Source organism: Meleagris gallopavo, chromosome 22 (assembly GCF_905368555.1).
Source record: "Meleagris gallopavo chromosome 22, MGAL_WU_HG_1.1, whole genome shotgun sequence".
NCBI classification, from domain to species: Eukaryota; Metazoa; Chordata; class Aves; order Galliformes; family Phasianidae; genus Meleagris; species Meleagris gallopavo.
The window spans coordinates 5,998,271-6,025,487 of record NC_139425.1 but is presented as its reverse complement, the minus strand read 5'-3'; the positions used below and the strand labels follow the sequence as shown (position 1 = coordinate 6,025,487).

General features: G+C 37.5%; 2 protein-coding genes and 1 long non-coding RNA gene across 20 annotated transcripts in view; 1 reads left to right on the top strand and 2 right to left on the bottom strand.

The window, feature by feature from the left end:
* Positions 1 to 8,568, bottom strand: part of NCOA3 (nuclear receptor coactivator 3) — a 75,161-nt gene extending 66,593 nt beyond the window's left edge. For 6 of the 18 annotated variants that reach the window (XM_085241969.1, XM_085241962.1, XM_085241976.1 and 3 more), the window contains exon 1: positions 7,997 to 8,144. The gene's annotated coding sequence lies outside the window, so the exon portion shown is untranslated. Of the gene's footprint in view, positions 1 to 7,996; positions 8,145 to 8,423 lie in introns of those variants that run through there. The other 12 variants (XM_085241966.1, XM_085241974.1, XM_085241970.1 and 9 more) reach the window with 5 other exon arrangements.
* Positions 8,569 to 12,328: 3,760 nt separating this feature from the next.
* LOC116217389 (uncharacterized) lies at positions 12,329 to 21,124 on the bottom strand. The gene is made up of 3 exons (XR_004161865.2): positions 20,918 to 21,124; positions 16,986 to 17,046; positions 12,329 to 15,924 (listed from the first exon to the last, which is right to left on the bottom strand). It is a non-coding gene; the product is annotated as an uncharacterized LOC116217389 (long non-coding RNA).
* Positions 21,125 to 21,564: 440 nt separating this feature from the next.
* Positions 21,565 to 27,217, top strand: part of ZMYND8 (zinc finger MYND-type containing 8) — a 65,066-nt gene continuing 59,413 nt past the window's right edge. Inside the window, exons 1-2 of the mRNA XM_085241981.1 lie at positions 21,565 to 22,111; positions 23,316 to 23,456. Of these exons, the coding sequence (XP_085098107.1) occupies positions 23,452 to 23,456 (5 nt within the window). The 5' untranslated portion in view covers positions 21,565 to 22,111; positions 23,316 to 23,451. The remainder of the gene's footprint in view (positions 22,112 to 23,315; positions 23,457 to 27,217) is intronic.

The following is a 27,217-nucleotide window of genomic DNA, read 5'->3' as shown; positions in this document are numbered from 1 at the left end:
AAAAAAAAAATGGAAAACTTCTCATACACCAGTAGCATTACTTGGCCAAACTGTAATATCATACTACATATTCACCTCTTTACAGAGGTCATTTGAGGTCCAGCTACAAACAGAAGGCAAGGGAAGATGAAGCAGTTCACAATAATGCAACAGTGGATGACATCACAAGTTGTCCTGTCCCTAACCAACGACAGCTCTCTTTGAATTTCCTCAGATCTCCACTCCCTTACACCTCACAGGATCTGACTCTTTCCCCCTACAGCCTTTCTATGATCTCTAATATGGCCAATATCAATCTGGCAAGTTAGCTTGCGCTGGTTCTATATCTCACCTCCACAAGTCTTAATTAAGAGCTACAAATATGCATCATCGGAACATAAAGAGCTTCAAGAGAAAACCCACAGGTGTAATACTGTCTTCAAAAGCTACTCCAGCCTGTGCAGATGCTTTCTTTTGTCAGATCAAAAGAGCCTTCCTCTTAAGGGGGAGGGGTGAAATGGACATCCTACGTTTAAGAGGCACTGCTGTAATGAAGAGGACAATCTGCAGATAAAGTACTCTTTTGTTGCATTTAGAGCTCTTATTAAATATATACTTTAAATGTTGATTAAGAGAGGATTCTATCAGCTACTACTTAATAATACTACTTCCAATACTGGTATTTTAATAGGAAAAAATATTTCAAATGAGCAAAAATAAATTATTTACAAAACGAGAGCAATGCATACACCAGTGCTTGCCATCAAACTGGTAAGAAACAGAATACCTTGAAAATATAGTTAATTTGCTTTTTTTTTTTTTTAAATCTGAAATACTACAGTACGGCTACACTCTAATGAAATTACAGCAAAATGAGAGAGCAAATATTTTTAAGCATCCTTAAGTAGTTAAAACAGATTCTCTCCTGTAACACTTCATAGTTGTAACTAAGCCAAACAATTGGTATAAATACTGGCTAAAAGGATCTATCTATAAATACCTAACAGCATTACCTAAAATGTGGTCCTTTAGTAGGCCATGTGCACACGTCTGTCCACTGAGCCAAACTTCCCCATTATGAGCATCAGGAAAGCTTCCACAGAAGATGAAGAAAGCAAAAGACAGAAGAGAGAGTATTACTGCAGAATATGCTGCTATGTCTGCTTTAGTACAGATGTAAGAGCAAGAAAGGAGTGGAACAAGAGCCACAATTCTCTGTTTTTGTTCAACCACCTTTATGTAAAAAGTTACTACATGGACAGACAAGGTCTTCGGCACTGGTAAAAAAAACGACTTTTTGTTTTAGATCTTTCCTTTAGGATGGAGCTGATAAGAATGCTAAGAATGGATAACCATTTTAAAGCCACCATCATGAATAAGAGGAAGAAATGACTTTAAACTTTCATTTCCTCTTCCATAAGCTTCCAAGAAACAAGAAATACAGTGTTCCCATGCACTAATTGTGGGCATACACACACACACACTCAACAGCTGTCCGCAAGGAAGTTTCAGAAAAGTTAATCCAAGTAGACTGCATTAGCTGATACCTACACACACATGGTTCAAAGCAGCCCTTAAGTGCTCCTGTTCCAGGACTTGCTAGCCTGAAGCAAGCTCAGGTGAAAGCAACTCAGATATTTGACAAAAACAGAATGTTAAGTAGTTGATACATTCCATAGGACAATCAGCAGAATGCTAGAATTACAAGTGCAGAAGAAAAAACAGCGCTGTCTTTGCTTTAGGTTTTAGTTCTTTCAAGTGATGCAAAATAACAAAAAAAGTTAACAAAACTTATCTTGACAGACTATTCTGAACTAGTAAGTTTCCTCAAAATACTGGAGTAGAATACGTGCATCACATTTTAGGTTGTTTTTTTTGGCACGCAAATAGTTTACTTCTGCATTCTGCTTAACTTCTATGTGATTAGATACAGCAGCAAACCCTCGCTCCCCCTCTTTCTACTCACTGCTGTATTACCTCCCTGGTTCAATCACTCTGGGATGTTTCAGAGAGACAGTGCTGTTATTAGATCTAAGGTACACAGAGAAAATGTAGAGCAACACAGTCTAATTGTTATATTTTGAATTCTTTAGTGTGCATGGTTTCTATCACTTAAAGCAAATTCTAACTGGCTTATTAGGTGCTTCCCAGAAGAACAGCTTCCTCAGATTCATGCAAACTCTGAAAGCATTTGAAAAACTTTGACTACACATCACTCATTCAGAAGTTAAACAGAGGTGGGTTGGAGACACTGATCAAGTTCTACATGTAATTGACTCAACTCATCAGTATTTGACTAAAAAGACATTAAAAATCCATGCAGTATTCAGGTCCTCCCTACTTTTATTAAAAAACAGGTTAAAAAACCACTGAGGTCTAATGACCAAAGTGAGCCATTGCTCACATAAGTCACAAAGGAAGACAATCTATACATCAGAGAAATTTTGTCCTCCCATACAATTTCTCAAGTTACAATTCACTCATGCATCACATTAAGTAAACAGTAAACTAGAATCCTTAGAGCTTACCACTCATTTGCAAGTGTAAAGTAGGAATAGCTGATTTGTCTCATTATGCTCCAACATTTCATATCTCATGCTCTAGCTAAAGCTCAAAGAAGTGATAGACCTGATACAGAATAACAAGAATTTAGAGGGGAAAAAGTTAGAAAAAAAAAAAAAAAAAAAAACCTACGTTTCTACTGTAAGCTTCCACTGCTTAGTCATTCTCTGACTTAGTGTAGCTTCAGAAACTAAGTATTTCTTGCATTTCTTCCCAAGATTATTTCCTCGTTCTAAGTCTTCAATAAAAATGAGGCTCCAAAAACATCTCCAAATAAGACTGTAACAGTAGTCTTGCAGTAGTTGGTGCTAATGAGTCACCATTTGTGTTGTCCTTGCATAATAAGTACGAGTATTTACCTACCCACATGTGCAGCTCAGAAAAATATGCAGTAAAGAGACAGCTTGATTTTATCATGGAACCACTGGTACTAAGTTTCAGCACTGCACCATCTGGTAGTTTTCTTTAAGGAAGACAATCTAGAACATTACCTGCAAGTTACATCTTTAAAATACATATACAGACACTAACTTTCAAGTTTGTCATAACAGTTAGAAAAGTTCAGATTTCTAGAAAACAAGACAGTTTCTTAAGTCTCCACAGTGATACATAATTCAAAATAATGGACTTAAGCTAACTTTTAACAGCACTAACCATCAGCAGAGGACATTCCACACTTCATACTCACTGCCTTTGCCCTTTCTATATATGTACCACCCAAATTGATTCTCAGAGTTACTCAAAACCAGGAACTCTGTTAGGGAAGAAAAACCTTAGAGCTTGATCAAGCAATTGATTTTCAAGAATAACAGAAGCAAAAGTTGAGCTGCCTAAGATATCCTTACTGAGACAAAGTCTTTAACCTTCAGAACATTTTTGGAAGGCTGGAAATCGGATCACATTCTCCATTTTACATCTCCATGAGTTTCTTCTAAACTGCAGAGGGAGGTAGAACTTACATGGTGTTTTCACAAGAGAAAAAGATAAAACAGAAGAGCTATATGATAAACAAGTAGTAGGTAATAGTTAATAATTTAGTATTTACAGAACAATAAAAATACCAGTTTTATGTAGGATCCAATAAATCAACAGCATAATATTTGCATATTTCTCTATTTTGTACAGAAGATCTGCAAATCCTTAATTTATTCCCAGGAAAATGAAAAGCTTTCCTGAAGTAGCTCGTGATTACATCTTACATTAGCCTTTAAACCATACACTTTCAAAACACAATATTAGCAAAGAGATTATCCAATAATCTATCCCATGTGTTTTTTTCAACTGACATGGAAAAAGAAACTTTCAAATATCAAAGCCAACAGTTCCATGATACAGCAAAGAGCAGGAAGCTCCTCTTATTCTACAGGAGCAATAGTTTGAGGTTACCATACCTTTTAAGCTTTCACTGTAATAGAAAGTAGTCTGATGAGAGCCCAAGCAGGATTTCCTCTGACCAAATTTCTAGCTATTTGGGCACAACAACATCAGAAACAGAATCTGCACAGCCTACATTAACCCAACTAAAAGCTCTTGATAGAAGACACTGAGGTTTAGTTTTCCCAGCCCTGGCTAGAAAGTCTCAACAACCCCATGGCTCAGAGAGAAAACTACAGTAAAATCATGGGCTGTGATAAAAATAAAAGGGATTTCCACTGGGAAAAAAATAATTGTATTTGTTGAATGGAACACAGACCATTCTTAATACTTGGATATCTGTTCGTCATTGAGAAATATTTATATGGCCTGTTGAATAAAATCAGGCCATAAATGAAATATCATTTGTACCTTCTATTTTGCTGAGAGAAAGCTACTGGGGGACTACAAAAAACACTGTATCACACTCTGTTCCACCTCCACCTAAAAGCTCAGAAGGAAAAGCACATATGTAGTCCTACGGAGATACTACCCAAACAAAGCAAATCCCCATCGGCCAGTCTCTTCTATAGGCAAAAGAGTCCTACAGTCTGAGAACAGGAGAAAAAAGGTACTGCTGCCTTTTCTTTCTGCCCTATCCCACTCAGTTCCCCTACTATCACTAGCAATGAAAAGAAACAGCGCTTGTAGCTACCTGAGAGATAGGTGAAATGCACTGTATTGATAACATTTTTAGCCATGCAACCTGTTTCAATGCTTATTTCTTAAAAGTAGATGACATTTTCTCATTTCCAGGCAACATAGAAGGAAGAAAAAAATCCTCATAACTCTGAATAATCATATAATTGTATATATACATAAAAATAAATATAAACTTACCATGAAAATAAGTCTCTAAAACACCATCTGGGTGTACCTGGTATACCAAATTATCTCACTCCATGGCTCTGACACATCCCAACATGCATGGAAGTGTAGAAACAGTAAAGAGTATAGGCTTTGTGACAAAATCTCATGCTCAGCTGAGGCCAATGCAGGTGCTAGTCATTATGGGTAGCAGTATAAGAGTTATATTGTTCCTCTCCTCCCTCCTCCCCCACTTTCAGGTGCAACTGATAAATCAGGGCAGAACTGTTAGGTAATTTAGCCACATGTGTAACAACTTTGACAAAAAAATTGCTTGCCCTGACCTAACAATTATGATATTTTCTGGAAAATTTTCACTGTTGAGGTTTCTAGAATATTCTTGGTCATAAAATGCAATTATAATGGTGTTAGGCTTGAAGTCATGACACTATCCATGCCTGTAGCCTTTAAAAAAACAAACAAACAAAACAACCCATAACTTGATGGTTAGAAAGTCTTTAAAGTTTCCAATAGGGCAATGATCCATAACCTAGCAAAGAACATTCAGCAAACAGCTGGAGCATACCTGACAAGAACTTACATTTAACAGAGAATGTGACAAAGGTGGAAAAAATAAACAAACTCCACAACGTGCACATAAAGGCAGGGAACAAAAGATTTAAAGGTGTAGAGATACCCACAAAGCTGACCTTACCATCTCCATTCTAAGCTGTCAGCACTAACAAGCCTAAGTCCCCAGTGTAAGAAAAATGGGCAACAAAATCTCTGATGGTCCTCCTTATTTAAGTAGAATGCTGCATTAAGCAACTGCCTTTTTCTTAACTCTGTACAATGTCAGAAATGGAGGTGGCTGTAGACCACAAAAAAAAAAAAAAAAAACATATCTGTATCTACATCTTAAAAGCATAAAACCTCACCAACAGTAATTCCACACACTTCATGCAAAAAACTGAAATTCCCTTGTGAGATTGAGTTTGGAGGTAAGTTAATTTTGTTCTGATTCAAGGACAATCAGCCTACTGATAACTGCCAGCTAAAAATAAAAGTCACCAATTAAATTAAAAGCATTAAAGTAACAGAGTGTAAGTATATCTCCAATTTTCATGGGGTGAAAAAGAATTTGATGTACCTTCTCATAACTAAATGTAACATATTAAGACTACTATGGAATATTTGTCCTGTGATTTTAATCAGTAACAGTTAAATTTTTTCTCAGCTGACTCTTCCTACACTACATTTAGAAATGTCAATAGATCTAACTGCAGAAAAAAGCACACAGACATATTGCCATTTAAATTTAGGTATTATTCACCATCCTCCCATATCCTCAGCAATTCTTCCCCTCCTCCTGTCTTTCAGTATTAAAAAGGAAAACAATATTTAAGATATTCCAAACAGTCATCACTGCAAAGCTTCCATGAACACAATGCAGAATATCCTATATCATACAGTTATTTGAGATTACATCTTCAAGGGAGGCTCATTTAAATGCAGGAGTTGAAGCAACCTCCAGTGTCAGACTTAAGCATCCAAGATCATTTTACATGCTATCAATGGCTTGATTTCACAGACAAATATAACCGAGATGCCCTTTCTTTATCAGAGGTAGGGTTCTTCTGTTTATTTCAGTTTTTCTGTTTGTTTGTTTCTTTTGTTGTTTTAAATAAAACCTCTTCTATCCAGATTTAACACAAATTAATCATGAAGGTATCAACTAGGATTTCTTGTCTGGTACTTGTGGGAAAAACAAACCTCAGTCAAAAAATAGCATTATATTGTAGAATGCATTTTTATCTCAGCTATACATTAGTATGAATGATACCGTGCAAAAAAAATAGGCAGACAATGCAAACTTCTACATTAATAAATCCAAAACCAGAATGAACTAGGGTTTCAAAAGAATTAAAGAAATCCTACAACTCAGATGCCCACATAAAAGCAGATTGGAAATAGTACGCTGTCATCAGGGAAGGCACTTAAAGCAAGGCAGAATACTGGGTTTATTCTGCCTGCCATTACTTCCCTTACTTGTCATCTCCCAGCCTCTAGCATGACAGCTGCAAATCCACTGTTACAAAATTAAAAGGTATATACTAGTAATAATAACAGAGTTGCATGAAATTCACTCCAAGTGTCAGAAAAGAAAAAGCCTGTTACAACTGCTAACAGCAAATAAAATGACTATACGTTATGCACTGTATAGTTAAAAAGAAAAATTTGGTCAGTTTCCTTTAAATTCAAGCTCTTAATGCTGGGACTTTCAAACAGATATTGCTTGTGACTATGAAGCTAATCTTGTGTTTTTATTTACAACATACACATCTTCATCTCCTGTATAGCAACTCACTACTATACTTTTTCTTTTTTTTTTTTTTTTTTAAAAACAACAGTGACCGATTCTTAAGTTAAAATTTTCCTTTTGACTATTTTATAGAGATTCTATAGATAGACAATACTTTCACACTCCCAAACGTGCTTCAGTTGTCTCATTACTCCAGATAAAAATCAAACATCTTTTATCTGTAAGTCAAGAGGAAATATTAAAGGCTGAAAAAGATTTTTTTTCACCCTTAACAGGTAAAGGAGGAAGGAGACACTACCTGAATAAAAGAGATGGACTTGAAGCTGCTCACTAGATGAGCTGACAAAGTGAGCAGCTTCTCTTTTAAAAGAAAACCTCAGACCATGCAGAAAACTGGGAGCAGAAACCACAAACTGAACCAACTTTAGAACCAAAGAGGACTCTGGGAACTCTGTCAACCTCAGACAACATCCCCACCCATATTCACCCCATTTATGCCACAGAATCACCAACACCTCGTTTAGACAGCAGTCTGTGATACCACACGATTTTTAAAAAAAAGTTTTCTCATCTCCATTCATCAACATCAGTTTTCACTGCAGCTGCGGAGCAGAAAGAGGCCATAGAAATCAACCTTTCATTTCCAGCATTTCCAGTCACCTCTGAAACTTACCCAGGCTACAGGACAATCAGAAGCAGAATGCAGATAATGAGGTCTCCAGAATCGCCTCTGTGTCAGGCAAACCCAGCTGAATGGCAGACGGGGCCATTCCAGCCCAGGTACTGCACCCGCACACACCTCCTGCCCAGGCTGAGGAGCGCAGGGTCACACGCTTCTCGGCATAAGTCTCAGGAATCTAAAGCGATCCCGAGTCTCTCAGCGTTACGCGAGGAACCTCCATCCTAACTCACCTCACTCAGATACGCATCGCACAGCGCTACGGGAAGGCTCCAGCCCAGCCCAGCAGCCTCCGACCGCTGCCTCAGGAAAGCCTCCGAACTACGCGCAGTGCCGAAGTTATTACAATGGTTGCAAAGAGGTAAAGGCATTCGCGCGCCGCCTCGGGAATGCTCTCAGCCCCGGATCTCAGCGGGGATCGCTCCCTCACACAGCCCGGCCGCGCGCCCCGTCCTCCTCCCCACAGGGAGGCACCTCCACGCCGGGGAGGGGGAGAGGGAGGAGAGCCGCCCCTCAGGGCCAGCCCCGTGCCGCTCCTTCCCCGGCGAGGGGCAGCCCGCCTTCCGCAGCCGGGTCCCACCCCGGCGCTGGGAGCAGAAGAACGAAAGCCAGAACTCTCCTCCCTCCGCTCGTCGCTCCCTCCCTCCAAACCCCACTCACCTGGGAAAGGAGCCAAGGCGCAGCTCTGTCCCCGTCTCCCCCGCGCTCAACCTCTCGCCGCCATTTTCCTCGCTGCCCAGATTTAAATAGGAACCAGCCTCCCCGAGCGGAGCCACAGGGCGACGCGGAGCATTGTGGGATCTGTAGTGCCCACGGAGCCCGCCCCTCCGCGCGCTGCATCTCGGTACTCGTAGTGCCCGCTGCGTGCCGGTGGCTGGGCGGGAGCCGCCTCACGGCGCCGGCCCCGGGAGGGCCCCCGTGCCGCAGTGGGCCCGGCCCTGCCGCGCCTTGCCCTCGTTGTGTACGGCGCTGCGGCTGTGAGCGGACTATGGGAAGTCGCACGGAGACGGGATTTAATGAAAGTATTTTATATGTGTGAAGGATTAAAATGCGATAAGGTGCAGGTCCTGTCACAGCTATGGAATGTTTGTGGAGGACTTGCGATACCAAGCACAATCTGCTCGCCTTCAGCAGGAAAAAAAAACAACGTCTGTCGAAGCAAATGTTCAATGTAATGCAAACAGATTGGAATGAAGTTAAAACGAACATAAATAGCATCAGTTTTTACTTCAGCTATATGGAGGCACAGTTCTCAAGCTAAAGGACAGCAGTGTTCGCTGGGCACCTGTAAGGCAGAAGGCAAGGAGATGGGACCTACACAGCATCACCTCCAACCTGACTGCAGGAGTCTTACATTCAGTACTTTTTTTAGAACCAGAATTTAAAACATTCTAGACTGAAATGAGCTGCGTGGAGAACATGGTATACATAAGTGTCAGCTACTCAAAGCAGCTATATGAAAAGGCCCCTATCATGCTGAAATTTATAGCATGAAATAATAGAACTGGCTTAAATCCTGCCATCTCCTCACACAGAGTTCATTACAGGACCATGGGCACAACTGGTATTCAGGATGGAAAAACAAATAAAGCAATTAAGTATGCCTTCCCATAATTCCTAAATAAATACATTAAACTAGCGTTGGGCACCTATGAGTAAGTTGCTATTACAATGTGAGACTTCAGCTATCTCTAAAACAAATAGTAGAAAGCCAAGCAAATCTAGAGATGAAACAAATCAAAATATGCTCAAATTCTGAAGAAAAAAATACAAAACAAAAAAAACAAATTTGACCTTAGATTTTACCTCATCATTAAACTACACAAGAACTTCAAAATTTTAAGTGTGTGCTTCTAATTGTGAGTTCAATTTTAACCAACTGGCAGAGATTCCTTATCATGATATCAACAAGAGGAAATAATTCATGTTGTTAGGGTACCTTAAATGAAATGAGGTCCTGTTACATCTCCTGAAAGCACAAGATCTGCTGCTTAACAATTCTATTTCTTTCAAGTAATGTTTCGTGCAGGATGTTCTCTCCTTCCACTGTGAATTACAACAGAGCATTCATCAGGGCAAGAACAAGACGTGAGCAAGGTGTGATAGGCTAGTGATAGTATGCAATAACACTGGAATTTACTTCTGCTGGTTTTTCATTTGGGCAGACTGCATATTCTTCATATTTCTTATATATAGATCATAAGGTCTTTGAATTACACTTACACTGCATTTGACATCTTGGACTCAGCACTAATCAGAACTTCACGTGTCAATACAGTACAAATACTGTGGGTTTTTTCCCCCTTTTAATTTTCAATTTCTGTTGTTCCAATTATAAACAGAAACAACCTCAAAGTTAGCTCTCACTTTATATAATGGATTTAGTGATAAAATACCTTCACTCTTCATTAAAATATGATGCTCTACAAAAATTAATAAACCCCTTGAAATTCTTGTACTTATCTTAAAAGATCATCTTAATAAATGTAGCTGTAGAACTGTAGTATAACATTTTTATCTATTTGCTCCACCTGCTGGTGCATTTTCTTTTTAAAGCAGTCTTTGGAAGCCTAAACGTATTACACATTTGGCCAAAAATATACGCATTAAGGTTAATTTATGTAATTTAATTATTTAATTAAACCCAGTTCCAATAATTTCTTAGTTAAAAAAAGCCTAATGGATGTATACACTTAGAGAAATATTCAGGGCTTACATTTTAGACATTGCCATAACTCACTTGGTCATCATTTTCCATCATCTATTATTCTTCTCCAAAAAATGTTCTCTCTTTCACATGGGAATCACTCTACAAAACTGATCTGTCTCCTGAAATTTTCAAGATAATTTTGTTTAGAAAATCAACTGTGCTGAAGAAACAGGACATTTTCCTCACATTTAACTATTCTCTCCTCAGAGACAAAAATAAAAAACACTGATCAACAAGACCTCTTTATAAGAAGGGCTACATCAACTTAGATTTCTTTCCATTCCATCCATTAATAGGATTTATTACTATTATTTTTAAGTGTTTTGCAAGGAAACAATAAGAACATCTCCATTAAAAATATCCTTCATGAGCCATAACATTTTCCAATGCTACTCCAGGACAGAAGTCTTCCATCCCTTCCTCCTTACCAAATAACTAGAAACAGTGTAAAAAGAAGAGAAACAACCCTTCCAAACAAAACTTGAGTTTTGGATTTTATATTTATATTTATGAATATATATATTCATAAAAGTTGTATTTTAGGGTTTCTCTGACCTAATCAGATTAAGGAGAATCTTTTTTGTTTGTCCCATTACAACCAGGTTTCCTGGGGACAAACTGGCACTTTTTGATGAATGTAAGATTTTAACTCACTCTAATTGCTGAATTTTTGATATGTTTTCCATACAGTAATGGTTTGTAGCCTGCTTGACTAAAGCTGGAGAGAACATCTCGTGTACAAGAGACTCTAAAATTACAGAATCACAAATCACAGAATTGTAGGGGTTGGAAGGAACCTCTAGAGACCATCGAGACCAACCCCCCTGCCAAAGCAGGTTCCCTACACCAGGTCGCACAGGTAGGCATCCAGGCGAGACTTGAATGTCTCCAGAGAAGGAGATTCCACAACCTCCCTGGGCAGCCTGTTCCAGTGCTCCGTCACCTCACCGTGAAGAAGTTCTTACGCACATTCATGCGAAACTTCCTATGCTGCAGCTTATGTCTGTTTCCCCTCGTCCCGTCTCCACGTACCACTGAAAAGAGTCTGGCCTCACCTCACGTATTTATAAACCTGGATCAGGTCCTCTCTCAGTCATCTTTTCTCTAGGCTAAACAGACCCAGTTCACTTAGCCTTTCCTCAAAGGAGAGATGCTCCAGGCCCTTCACCATCTTTGTGGCCCTCCACTGGACTCTTTCCAAGAGATCCCTTTTTTGTACCGGGGAGCCCAGAACTGGACACAGTACTCCAGATGAGGCCTTACCAGGGCAAAGTAGAGGGGGAGGATCACCTCCCTCGACCTGCTGGCCACGCTCTTTTTAATGCACCCCAGAATGCCATTGGCCTTTTTGGCCACGAGGGCACACTGCTGGCTCATGGCCAACATGTCGTCCACCAGGATGCCCAGGTCCCAACAGATTGAAAAGTTATTCTGGCATTAAATTAGAATAAAAAGAAAACCAACACCGATAGAAAATGTTTAAAAATGTTGAAGAACGGGAGTATGAGAATGGGATGGTTAAAAATAAACAAACAGCAACTCCAGACTACCTACATACCCTCTTCCTAGACTACCAATTCATTTTGCATGACTAATCTGCTTAACTGACCAAACTACTAAGAGTAACTGATTTGGCATAATAAAATAAAAAGATGATTCAATGGCAACAAAGTTAAACAAAATTACAAAGTAAAATGAGAAGTACCAGTAATACATCAGAGAATAATCTTTTTTTTTTAATAAAATGGAAGAATCTTCCTCATCAGTACCTTAAGCGAATAATGAGAAGCTTACATAAATAAAAACAGCTCATGCAATTGATTTCATGTTAAAAAGACCAAAAAAATCTTATCTGAAACATACACTGTAGTGCTTCTGCAAAGTGATTGTACTTTTTAAACAAATTTTCAATAAAGCATAAGTTTAGCTTATACAACAACTAATGGAGTTATGTTTTCATGATTTCTTAAATAAAAATGCATTTTAACACTCCAATTGGTTAACAAGAAAAAGAACAGACAAATCAACTGAAAACAGCAGTTTAATAGGAATTAAAACCCAGTATATTTGTTGCAATCAGCTACTCATACATTAATCAAAATGAACTGGTTTCAAAGTGGAGTAACTCTGCATGTTAGGGGATAACTATATTAAAAGAAAATGTTACAACAACGCTGTAAACATTATTCTCTTGTTCCGGTCAGTAAATTCACGATGTGTGTTCCAGCTACTAAGGCTTAGAGCTAAACATCTAACATTTTCTTCTTGACAATATCAGTGCTCTTTCACCCATTTCTCTTACTGTTAGAACCTTTTGTGGTGAAAGTCAACGTTCAGGTGGCACAAGAAAGGCAACAAATCTGTGCTTTCAATTTAAGTAGATGTAGCAGCCCATTCTAATAATAAGGAACAACAACAGATGAAATATTGCTTCCTTCACCCCAACTTATTTGTCTAAAACATAATGAAATTAATTACTTACATAATTACACAGCTTTCCACAATACTGAGTGTTTAGAAATTGCTGCGAACTCTGGCTCCTAAACAACATTTTGTATTTTTAGAACTTACTTTGAATGCTTTCAGGGGACTTACCATGCTATATGGATTCCAGACATACCTCTTGCTTCATTTAAGATGAATGCAATTAAAAAACAACAACAAAAAAAAAAAAAAAAACAAAATAAAACCACAAAAAAAAAAAACAAACAAAAAACAAAAAACAAAAAACAAAAAAAAAAAACCACCCTCTCAGATAGGTGCTGGGGTAACAAACAGACATTGTAGAAACTTTGTTGCAGAATATCAATTTTGTAAAAACATAAAAACAAGCAGCTTAGACTCTGACAGCATACAATACATTTCTGCAATACAAGTATTACAGAAATGTAACAAATTCTGACCACAGAAAAGTTCAAATTATTTTCTTGCCCATTTTCATTGTTAAACTTTAGTGAAATTTGAACATGACTACTGGGTTAATCTAGATCACAGAGGATCTATAACAAATTTAGAGTTATTAACAACAATATTTTTAAAATACAAACTGATGACACCCACCTAAATAATAATAATTAAAAAATCAAAATAATAGCTTTGCAGGATCAATTTTCATACAGTCTTCTGTCAAATGTTTTTTGATACTAGCTCGTATCTCATATTGGTTTTGATTTTCTTATTCAAAGTTATGTTCTATTTTATAATTTTGCTGCTCCACTGACAATGATAGCTGTAATTATAAATAAATTAAAATGCAGTAGGCAGAAATATAATTCAGCTTCCCATGAAAAAAAAAACAAAAACAGAAAAACAAACACATAAATTAGACCGAAGGAAAACAGTAAATAAATAAAAGCCTAAGCATTTCCTTCAGCTGAAACTTACTTAAAGTTAGGTATCTAAAACGTTTAACAACTTTGACTGTACAAAGCTCATTAGAAGCAACTTTTTGTTTGATTCCTGTTCTTAAGTCTACTCTCCTTTCTCCAGCAGTGTCAGGTAGCAGATGCTTAATGAAGAATATCAAAACTGTAGCAAACAAAGAGAAGTCCTACCAACATAACTTCTCTCAGTTTCCAGGAAAACTTCTGGAACTTCCTGAGGTCTAAGTTGCATTTAGACCTTTATTAGCCACTTTAGTGCTTTATTAGCCACTCACAGACTAAAGGAACTGAGGAATTAAATCTCTTAAGCTATACTTTCACAAACTTTTGTGGAAATGACTTGTAGAAATTCTCTGCATTTTATATTTTTTGTTTGTTTTAAACATGAATCTGTAGCGGGACAGATGGAACAACACAGTGTATAAACAAGTTACAGTACACTTAACTTCTCCTAGTCCACTTTTAGCCAATTAAATCTGAAATTGTGTTTGACTACCAGCCACATAAGTCTCTATTCATATCGACCTGAAGTCTATATTCTTTTCCTATATTGTTGTGAACCTAAAAGATCACACCTTATGCTCAGATACATTAATTGCACATGAATATGGATTCTCATCTTAAAAAAGCAAGGGATACAAGAGGAGTCTATTCATCTTCAAGCAGACTAGAAAAATGACTTACGGCTGAAGCTACAGCTGAGCTAGAGGTTTAGTGGAACCCAAGCACTCCTTTAAAGCCTTTTTACAGCTGTGAGAACTTCTGCATTTAAAAATAAGTGATTAACATGTAGAACATCTTCCCACCTCTGCAATGAGAGCCATGTGCTGTTCTTTATTCTGCTCAGCTGAAGCAAAGTCAGACTACAATATCATATCTGCCATTCCACATTATAGTACTCTTGGAAACTTAAGAACTGTACTAATTTCTATACTGTAATGCAGAAAAAGCAATGAAATTATTCACTGGGAGAAAACAGTTTCCAAGTCTAAAGAATAAAAACAAATGCATCTGCAGAAAGGCTGCTCTGTAACGATAAGGAAAAACAATGTTACAGCTTAAAATCTTCTAGTTGATTTCACATAGTGCTGACTCAGCTGGTAATCCAATCATGAAGAGATTTAACCTTTCTTGGTAGAAACTAACACATACAGATTAATTTCAAAAAGGTATAATAGCCATATGCTGACACTGTATTCAGTATTTATATATATGTATGTGTGTGTGCTAACAGAAATATGAAGTTTCATAGAACTTTAATAACTCCCAAGTGACAAAATACTGGGATTTGAAAGTCATATACTGTCATTTGTTAAAAATACTTTTTCCACTAATTGTCCTTTGCCAGTAACTGAGATGTTCCTTCAGAGTTCTTTTCCAATAAATCTGACATTCTTTATATAACTTGTCTTTATTGAGAAGAACAAGCAAACAAACTGAATTTTAATGGTCTGAAACATATTAGGAACAGAATAGATGAGATACAGAAGGGAATTCAGATGACAGTCTTCTCATGAAGAGAAATCAGTTTTCAGGCATTATAAAAGACAGATTTCAAATAGAAAAAAAAAAAAACAAACATTAAATCAGCATCATGAAATATTTCTCACATTTAGATAAATACAGAGTTCAGTGACAACACTAATCTCAAGGATCACCCAAAGGTAACACTAAATATGGCTAGCTCTGTGTGCCATCCTGTTAGCAAATAGAGAAGAACAAGTCATAATTTTGAAGAAGTTATTATGTTGTAAATATTCTCTACATATCATAGAATGGCTCTGGTTGGAAGCCTAAACATATATAAGAAAAAGATCAGAAGACAGATACGTTTGTGCTTTCACAGAAAGACAAGACATATGAAAACATTTAGACTAGAAAGAACTTAAAAATATATAATTTCAGTAAATATTATGCCACCAACCTCTGCTCACTTCCTTTTTGGTTGTTTTATTCTTAATTATTTTTTCCTTTCTTAATATGCTATCTCCATTTCTTCAGCTGAAAATTTATAGACTTCCACATCATCCAGGTCTGTGTTAGACAAACAGCACCCAGACAGGTAATCCTAATGAGATTTAAGATTGCATAGTTACATAAAAGTTTCAGTTATTCATTAATGGACTGCAAATCTGTATCTGCATTTTTCCCATAAGTCTGTTATTAAAACAATTTTCATCTTCATACCACAGGAAACAGATGCAACAGAAAGCTTTACCCAAGGCAAAGGCACACAATAAATGAATAGGAATTGTATGCAATAATACTGATAAAAACAGTCATGCTTATCAAGGAGTCTTGACCATAGCTTTCAACAGCTGATAGGAAATCGTGCAACTAAAGTCCCTTCTGCCAAGCTGTCTATGAATGAAAAGTCACATAGATTCAAAATCCCTCACACATACAGGCAGTAAGTATTAAGGATGAGTGTTAACTGATAAGCTCATGATGAAAAATAATAAGATTTCTAGCTGCTTTCAAACATTATCTTAAAATTAATCAGTCTCATGCTCGAAGATGAGTTTTCAAGCTTTCATTGCCTTTATCTGAATTACTGTTTAGTTTTCAGGTTAAATTCTTCTATATTTGCCAGATAGCATACTGGCTTCATGTACTGCCAGAACATTACTTCCAGAAGGTCCAAAAGGTATGAAGCGAAGCTGTCCATACACTTAATTAAATATATATATATTCTTTTCAAATTATTCATATTAATACTTTTGTTTGCATTTTACCAGTGAACAAGCAATTGCATATCAAATGCTATTCCTGCCTGCACTACTTCTCAAGAGAGATACTCACTAGTAACATATTTGCAAGTCAAAACTACAGAAGTTTCTGGTCCAAAACTCAACCAAACCTTCTTTTAATACTAAGGGAAGCTATACCCTGATTACAGCATTTGTATGCAGCCATACACAAAACCAAACCCTATGAAGAAAAAAGTTGGTATCTACAAATGGATTTTACTTTTGTCACTGCTACAGGAGATTTTTACCCGATGCTGCTCCAAAATTGGTAAGATATTTGTACTATAAAAATGAAGTTCTGGCAGGGGAAGAAAGGTAACTTTTAAATAGTTGAGCTTTCCTATTACACAAAAGCAAAATAGATTTTACTGAATCTCACCAATAGCATAGGTGACACTGTACTGCACAGTAATAAAGATGACGACGTACTTTGTTGTGGCCTGAAAATTTAAAAGGAAACAAGAAAAAGGTATCAGATTCTTCAAACAAACAAGACAATTATGCCATCAATAAATGTCCTCCCTCACATAGTCTATATCAAAGCGGTCCCAAAACTGTTATTCATATCTAACAAATGTGGAGGTTCACCTTGTTGCAATTCCTTTAATACTTGCTACATAGGGTCAGGATTTGAATTATGTCCTTTTAGCTAAGGATCAAATTACTCATTGTTCTACTAAACAACATTTTAAAGTGTTTAGAAGTGTCAGTGGGTTTTATTTATTTCAAAAGTTATGAGACTGCATTAATTCAGATGAAAAGTTTCACCTTGCAAGGCAGCCAGTACATCACTTTTTTGGCTAAGTGTCCATATAAACGAATTCAAACTATCACCATAGAACTCGCTCATGAATTTTTATCTGGTAAATCAAGCAAGAAAAATCAACTAACTTCTAAGATATAAAGTAACCAATCTAAAGTAACTAACAGTACACCTTTACATTATTTTTCTTCAGTGGCAAAACTAGTTTAAAAAAAGAAAAAACACAAAATACTCATCACTTTCAGCCATCCCCACACTCCTGATAATTTCTGCCCATTCCCATACTGCAGCATATCTAGCTCTTAACTGTGGCAGTAGAACTGTTAACAATCTGGACTACTGTATGACCCTACAACTGAGTGATAAGAGGTAAATATGTTTGCTTAGTTTAACTGAAAATACTTAATTATCCAATTTGCACAACTTGAAAAACAAACACTTGTGCTGATAAAGTAGTAAACTATAACACAGGTACATCATAGAATCACAGAATTGCTCAGGTTGGAAAAGACTGTCAAGATCATCTAGTCCATCCACAACCTAACCATACTACCCTAACAGCCCTCCATTAAATCATGTCCCTGAGCACCACATCCAAACTGTTTTTAAACACATCCAGGGATGGTGACTCAACCACCCCCCCGAGGAGCCTATTCCAGTGCTTAACAACCCTTTCTGTAAAAAAGTTTTTCCTGATATCCAATCTGAACTTACCCTGGCACAACTTAAGGCCATTTCCCCTCATCCTGTCACCAGTGAGAAGAGACGAACCCTGATCTCACTTTTCAGACTATTGGAAGCACTTTTCAGATACTGGAAGAGAGCAATAAGGTCTCCCCTTAGCCGCTTTTTTCCTGATTGAACAGCCCCCAGTTCCTTCAATCTCTCCTCATAGAGCATATTCTCCAAGCCCTTCACAAGCCTTGTTGCCCTTCTTTGGACCTGTTCCAGCATCTCAATGTCCTTTCTATACTGAGGTGCCCAAAACTGAACACAGCACTCGAGGTGGGGCCTCACCAGTGCCGAGTACAGGGCAGGATGACTTGCCTAGTCCTGCTCATCACACCATTCCTGATACAAGCCAGGATGCAGTTGGCCTTCTTGGCCACCCAGGCACACTGCTGGCTCATATTCAGCCCACTGCCCATCAGTACACCAAGGTCCCTTTCTGTCAGGCAGCTTTCCAGCCACTCTTTCCCAAACCTGTATGGTCGCCTGGGGTTGTGGCAATCAAAATACTGGGCCCTATTGAAACTCATACAGTTAACGTTGGCACATCAAACCATATCCAGGTCCCTCTGTAGCGCCTTTCTCCCCTCAGGCAGATCAACACTGCTTCCCAACTTGGTGTCATCTGCAAACTTACTGAGGATGCACTCAATCCCCTTATCAACATCATTAATAAAGATTTTAAGTATAAAGTACATAAGTAAAAGAGGAAAACAAGTAACTTGCTCTTTTGCTGCAAAGAATGTAATATGAAATTATATTTCACACGGCCAATAGCAAATGCATTTATTACATTTGCAAGCAGTCAGTTATCTAGGTTATAAATCAGAGAAGGACAACAGGAATCATCTGAAAACTGTTGTAAGGAAAGGGAATATGTTATCATGTCTTCTACATGTTCACTGAAGCTGATCTTCATAAATGTGAATTAAACAAGTATAAACAACAAAAAAACTATTTTCATCAGGTGTTACATAACCTAGTTTCTCAAAGTGTAATGAAAAACACTCAGGAGTATACAAAACAAGCATTCATTTAACCAACTATTAAGCAAATGAGTGGCACAACAATGCAAAAAGTCCTCTGGCAAAGACTGAGGTGGCATATCACTTCAGCACACTGGCAATGCACCCATGAAATGAAGGAGGAGTTACGATCTTTAAGAGTGCTTTGAAAATTAATTCTCATGAAGGGAAAAAAAAAAAAAATGTATACACTCCCTTTTCTGGCACACAAAAAAAATCAACTGTAGTGCAAGCCAGCATCACCATCAAAAGCAGCAATCCTGCCTCTATTTACTGCCAGATGCCTCTTGTCAGCATATCTCACTTGCAAAAGGAGCTGTGTGGTGAATTGGACAGGGAAATTATATAAGGCAAAACTGATACGGTCCAATGGGGGAGGAAAAAACCCTATTAACTACAACAGATGAATTTCCTAACATGCTGTGCTGCTCAGTTATACAAGTAGTTTCATGTGTTTGATGGCGAGAACAGCCAGAGCATCAATGCCAACTTAAAGTGTCCATGGAATGAGTGTGAAAAATTCACTGCCAACTATCTTCATTGAAGAAGGGTATTCTGACAGCACTGCTTAACTCCTTAATTTGGGAGCATGCCTCTTCCCATGCCAAAAGGACAACACTGAAGTGGTCAATAGTTCTGGCTTCACTGTGCTGCCTTCTATGCCTGGGGATGCCTGCAGGCTGATACAGAATCTGGAGCTGTTTCTATTCTCTTTGCAGTTTGAGCCATGTATAAACAAATGTACAGTTACAGCTCTTAACTGTGAAGCTTGTACTTCATATTTAACAAAGTACATAAGATACCTTCTGCATAATTACTTAATTACCATAATTCTTGTTACTCCTGCACGTTCACTGCAACCTCGTTTCATTCAAAAATGGGACAAATCATATGCTTCCTTTGGTGGAATCCACTCAAACATGATAACATTCTGAAGGAATGCTTAGAAGTTAGCTTTTCTATGAATAAGCTGTTTTTAATGCTCTTAAGGAGAAGATGGCATCTTTGCTAGAAGCCAGCAGATTAGCTTTTCTGCTTGTCCACAAAGTATAGGACACAATGCAACAAACGTTCCACTCTGCTGCAAGTATGGGAGCCCACTTCAGTGGTATTCTGTGGCAGGATAGCCAAGGGTACAAGGATGATGTAAATTTCTCTAGGAGGAGAAAAGAAATCATTTAAAACCTTCTATGAAATGACACTAAAGGCTTAAAAAGATGTATATACTAAAAGAAACATTTATTCAGAAGACAAGCATTATTGCTGTCAAAAAGAAGCAGTATTGGGCACACAGAAAATTATAACATTTCTCAGAGGGAAAAAAAGAAAAAATTAATATGTTAACTTCTAATTTCTAACTGCCTCTTTTCCATTCTCTATAATCAGTGAATCTTCTTACACACATCAACAGATCTTATAATATTCAGCAGCACTAAGGCAAGACAGATAAACAGTTTTATGTTTAAGAGTTTCCCTTAAAGAAATTCTTATAACTCTATTTACAGCATTATAATGGTCATTTCTAACTGCAACACACTTATTGGTTTTTCCACATAGCCTCAAGAACAGGAACAAATGAAAGCCATCCTGAGAGAAAACCCTGTATTTAACATAGCACTAAGTACGAACAGCTCACTTCATAGAGCGGTTACACTTTCTTTAGCTTCCTAGCATACAATGCCTGCAGTACACATTTGGAAGCCTGTCATTTTCTCTCAGAACTTAATGCTACTTTTAGTTCCGAACGATGCAATTGCTAACCTTACTCAACTAACGGGGCACGCCACACTGTACCTCGAACACAAGCCCCAAGAGGAGGCCCAGCGCCGGGCCGGACACGGCGTCTGCATGTTTCTGGATGACGAACTCATGGCTTAGAACGGCCAAGCTGCTATTTTTTCTGAGGAGACCCGAGCCGGCCCGCTAAAACAAACGACACTTCTTCCCGCCTCCCCAGCTAGCCTCATCTTGCACGCTGTAAACATAACCAGCCCAACGCTCGTCCCCTTTCGAGTTCTAACCAATCAAGCGGAAGAACAAAATGATTGACAGCACCACGAGCAAATCGTTAGGCGAACTGGAAGAGCGGACCCGAAGAGGGTGGGCGTTTCACAGGCAGTTGGGCAGGCGGGGCTGGAGGCGGGCTTGGTGTAAGTGATGCGGGTCTCCTAGCCGCGGTGGGTGGGGCTCGCTCTGAAGCCCGTCGCTGAGCGCCGTTAGCGAGCACGGGCTGTGCGTGAGGCGCGGTGAGTGCTGAGGCGGCTTCGTGCTGTGGAGGCCGCGCTTGAGGCGGTTCTGGTCTTGGGAAGTGTGCGAGCTGTGCTGGGCCGTCAGCTCTCCTCACGAGTTCTAGAATCAGTAGAATTTTTTATTTTATAGAGAGTGGATTTTGGAGTGTTCTGAGGTCTTATGAGCATGGAGATGGGTCATCTGCTGGAATACAGCAGGAGGAAATGAATCCTTTTATATATAAGAAAAAAGTACTAAAACTTGAGTAGCTTTCTGTTGCTATTTGCTATAGCTGCAGATTGACAAGTGGCCGTGATTCCCAGCAGTGCTTCTCTTTTTTCCTGCCATGCCCTAAAAAGGGGCAGGGAATGGTCAATAGACGGGAGAGCCCAAAACCACAGACTTACACCCTGCTTTCATAGCCCTGAATACACTAACCTGATACATTCTTAAGCATTCATTTTGCTCTGCCTCAGAGCGAGCAAGCTAATTTGAATGCTTTTGTTACGTAGGGATATAGGTTTTTTTTCCTAAGGATCCTTACGCGTGGAGCTTTAAAAGCTCTTATTTCATACAGCTTTGATATAGGTAGATTTTAGGTAGTTTTATTGCATAAATTTCAGCTCTTACACTTGCAGAAGCTCCAAACAAGCAATATTGTTTGAATTTTTATTTTGAAGCAAAGCTAAAGCAATTTAGGAGCAGATAACATCAATTACTTAATCTCTTACATAGAGGCATGTTTTCCTTTAGGAGAAGGTAAGATTTTTTATTTTTTTTTTAACATGTTAATCAAATTTAAAATTTGTAATTAATCTAGTAATTCCATTATTTTACTACAGTGAATTTTAAGGCAGATTTAGATCGTGAGTCTTAATGAGGTGATCAGATATGATGATTTACAGTAATGTTAAACTAGCATTTGTGCCTCAAGAGCTATCCGCTGACTTCTGTACATATTAGCTTAAGTTTTTTTTACATAGACATATGCTGTATGCTTAAGAGCAAATTGTTGTTGTCTAAAATAATTATTTCAATTGACAAAAGTCTTGAATCTATGGTTTTTTTTTCTGCAAAACATTGTGTTGGAGGCAAGAAGAATAAAGACATGATGCAGACCTCTGTTTTACTTCTTAAGAACCCTTTGGCACAGCTTTCTTTTTCTTCTCTGATGTTTGATGACAGAGTTGTGTTAAAATAGTGAGGTGATCACTTCTGTCTATTGTAACATTTTCAGCACTTTTGGTATTGATTGAACTCTGATAAATGAGTAAACCCTGTTTCTTAAAGCAGTTCTTAACTGTTCATATGTTCTTAAACTGTACATATGTTTAAGAAAGGTCAGCAAAACCCCATGTTTCTGTTGCTTACAGTTAGTTTTCTGAGGTATCTTCTCAGAATTTATGTTACTTAATATTTGGAAAGTGAGATAACTAGATGGGTCTGCATAAGGACAATGTATTTATTTTTCTGACTACTAACTTCTCTGCTTGGTTTATAGTTCTGTGTTTTTGTTATTTAAGCTCTGAGTCCTGGATTTAATGACCCAAGTTTTCTTTACCTCTTTCATTCCACATCTTCTGTATTATATGTGGACATGTACAACCTACATCCCACATGGTCATTTTAATTGTCCTATCTTTTAAATAAATGAGCTTAGCAAACATAGGTATTTTAATGGGGGGGGGAGGAGGAAACATCTAAATGAATAAACAAGCAAAAGACTTAGCTTCCTACTAAGAAATCATTATTGTGCTAACCTTTCCACTTTTCTGTCAATATATCCCTTTTATTTATGGGGGATTACATACATTCCTTATGTAAAGGAATGAAACTGAAAATTAAGTTTAGCCAGCAAGATTGAGAACAACTGCATAATGCTTAATACTTATTCAACTCTTTAATTTTGTTAATTTGTTCTTCTAGTATCTAGAAAGCAAAGTGAAATCGGTATCTTTTGCAGAACTGTTGAAATCAACCTGAGATCTGCTTACCTACTTGGAAGTAACTGAGAATGACTCCTTTATTTTATGCTTCAGTTAAGCAAGATGGATTAATTCAGAGTTTGAGTAAATCTGGTGAAGAAAAAACTCATTGTCATGGGGTAAGTAAATCCAGTTTAAAAATCATGATCATTTATTAGTAGTCATATCTGTTTACCTTTGGGAGACTGAGGGCCTGAAAGCTTGCAGGGCTTTTAACAGAACCAAAAACATGTATTACTTGCTATTAAGGCCTAAATAGAAATTTTGGAAGCAAAATCTGTCATGTATCTAAGGTAAGCACCATCCAACTTGGCTTATGAATCTTTCTTAGAAGATTTGTTATGTTGATTGTTAGGTTTGTAGAACAATTTTGGCTTTATTTCCAAATAAGCCTTTGTCCAGTCTTTATGCAATTTGATTTTTATGTGTACAGAATGTATGCCTATAGGCTCTCGTGCTAATAGCACTGCAAAAACAGCATATCTCACTTGTTAACAGAGCTGTCCTTAAAACTGAAACCTTACTTTTGTTCCAGATCCCACTCAAGCCCATTAACTTCTAATACCTGATGTTATCTAAGTTTGTTATTTTGGCCTGAACGTAGCATACGGTTTAAATAAGGAGTGAAGAGGCTTGTGTTTTTTAAAGTCTTTTTCATGCATCTTGTGATTCATAAGGAAACATAAAAATAATTTCAGCATGCTTTTGGATGTTTATGCTCAAAAGGGGGAGAGAATGCACATGCTTTTTTTGAACCTTTTCTCCTCTTTTATATTCCAAATAGATCACTCGAGTCTGAGTAACACTAAATTTACCTTGTCATTTACGAGGGAAAAGTATTTTATTCTCCCTTCCATGTCTTCAGCATTAATTAAATGGACAGTGTAAAAAGGTATGGAGGATTGCAAAATAGTAACAGCAATACAAGAAAACAGACTAATCAAAACTAACTATGAAACTGCTGATTGGAAAAACACTTCTGGTTCCCTGTAATATTTCTGTCAACTTAACATTTCTATTAATTGTTACTGTTCACTACTTACTCAATAGACACAAGAAGGGCTTAGATACATTAATAATTTGTAATTTGCCTAGAACAGATTTTATTGTCCTTGAAAGACTGTAATTTCCATGCATTATAAAAACAGATGAACGTTCTGGGTGAAACTGTGGCACCACCAGAGATAATAGGACCTGGATTTCACCCTAGGGTTTTATGTAATAAGCTCTTAAACTGACATTTCAATAGATGACCTTACAATGCAAAGACTAATATTTCATTAATACATTGATAAGTTAAGTAGTCTGTCAAGGAAAACTAATGACTAGAAATAATTGAAATTTAAATTAAACCATTTTTTTCAGTCGGATCTTTTTTTATCTGGTTGGAAAAACACTCTTATTTTTTCTAGATTTCTGAAGATTCTTCTCATCAAATTGATGTTTATAAATATATATTATGTTTTCTTGCAAATCTGCTGAGCTGATGTCTATGAAGTAGTGTGTCAACATCTTACATTGGTATTGCTTAGATGTGGAATGACCTAGCAGCAAGTGTCCTAAAATGGGTTAAAAATAAAGATTTAATCCATTGTTGATCCTTTTCACTTCTGAAGTGCAATAAACCACAAAGTTTTGAAGAAAATTTAGAGATTTAGAGTATTAAATTAAAACCCTGAATTAGGACGTAGAAACTACATGGAATTAATGTTCTTGTAAATACAGTTTGTATAACCCAAACAGGAAAGAAAAAAAACACCTTATATTCTTTACATTTTGTCCAAAACCAATTATCTTGCCACTGTCACTGTGTCAGAGAGCAAAACTGAGCAGTATAATCTTAACTTTCTTATATAAGTTCTTTTGCTTTATTTTTTTCCCCATAAAAATTATGAAATTGGCTTATCCCAGCTTAATCATTTGCTCTGCTCTGTACAACAGCCAGGGAGATATGCTGGGAAGAAATACTTCTAATCAGATCAAAGAGACGTCAATAAAGATTTGTTTACATAGGACTGGATATTTCATTATAGCTTACATGGCAAAAACATGTATGGAATGAGATTTAGCCATGATTTCAAATACTTGATGTGGCCAGCAGAAGAGTATGCCCTAGACTAACAAGAGGTATGCAAGTTCTTGTCTTCCATCACAGCACAGCACAGATTGTTCCATGCTTACCTCACTAAGAAACAATTGAACATAGCTACCAGGTTTGTTTTGGAGGCTCAGAGAGGCCACTGCTGATGGAAGAATCAGGCAAGTCAGTGTAGGATGAGTGTGCCTTGGTCTTGGTTTTATTACCATGATGGGTTTTAACATGCTTTACCTCACTTCATGCTGCATCAGAACAGTTGGTATCTCTGTTACGTGAGGAAACTTTACCCTCAGACTTTCTGTGATTATCAGGAAAATCAATGAAGTATTTTTGCCAAAATCTTGAACTGAATATTGAGTGCTATTACAAAAAATATTTAGAATAGCATTTGTGATTATTAGAGCATACTTTTTTTTTTCCAGTGAAATAAATGAACACTAGGGGATGCTGCATTTCTACCAAAGTTAGAAAACAATGTAGGAAAAAATGCCAAATATCTGAAATTTTACCATTTCCTTTGACATAAAAGCTGAGGGGAAATAATTTTGTTCAATTGATGTAGTAGCAGCAGTATTTTATTGCTGCATATCAAGTAAGTAGAAATAGATCACTTTTTAATCATTTACTGAAAGTTTGGGGCAGATGTCATTTTAATTTATGCATAAAGAGGTTTATTTTAAAGTATTTTTCTTACAGAAATATCCAGATCAGCTTCGGGATCCCATTTGAATAGGTTACATACAAAAGTAGGTGAAGTATATAGCGTGTCTGAAATATTCAGAACTATAGAGATGTTGGAACTCTTTATTTTGGAAACTATCCTTAGACAACAAATACAGTACAGCATGCAGGTTTGAGATTTAAGTTGTTTCAGGACAAGCCTGGTTGTTTTGTACAAGGATTTGTGCAAAAAGAAGAGAACCAAGGAGTCGGTCTTGGTGATCCTCATTGGCCCCTTCCAACTTCGGTGTTCTATGATCCTAGGCCAAGTGCTGAAAGGCATTTTACTTACAGGAACACAAAGAACTAAGTACACAGAACTGTAGATGAATGGCAGGTGCTGCGTGGGGAGATTTTCAGCACTGAAGAGTCAAAGCACAGAAAGTCCAAATTTGTCAAATATTTGTGTGTAATTTTCTTTTTATAGCCATGTCTTGCGGAAGAAAGAGGGCAGTACAGACAATGTGATTTAACAGCCCCTAGCCGTTGAAAGGGGCTCCCTCCCTCCCTCCCTCCCTCTGCTGTTTGTTGCTGCTGAATCTAACCCTACTGTTGCATGCAGTTTTCTGCAGCAAACAAGTAGAACTGGCTCACTGAAGTTCTACGCAAATAATAAATCTACTGCAGTGGAAGGAGTGGGAATACGTGTGTGGGAATGGGGTTGGGAATTGCAGAACCCTTTTAATGGCAATAAGCTTTTATAAATTTAATGATCCTGTTTACTTACATTCTAAGGCATTACTTGAGAGCTGAGCCCCAGGCATGTATACTGATAATATCTATGATTTGATACAACTGTAGTTTAGAAAACATATTATTGTTTGTGAATTAGTTTTTTCCTGCTAGGTAAGGCTTACAAGTATGGAACTACCAGAGCAGTCAAGGAACAGACAATGTATTCCTTTAGATTGTTTTGGTGGGCTAGTTTCAAATGCTTCTTTTGTCAGTCTTTAGATCATGTGATTTGATTTGTACCTTAGACTTAAAATTGCTTAATATGGTAGACTTAATATGGTAGAGGTTTTCCTTACATATTTTAGATGTTTTTCTACCATCACATGA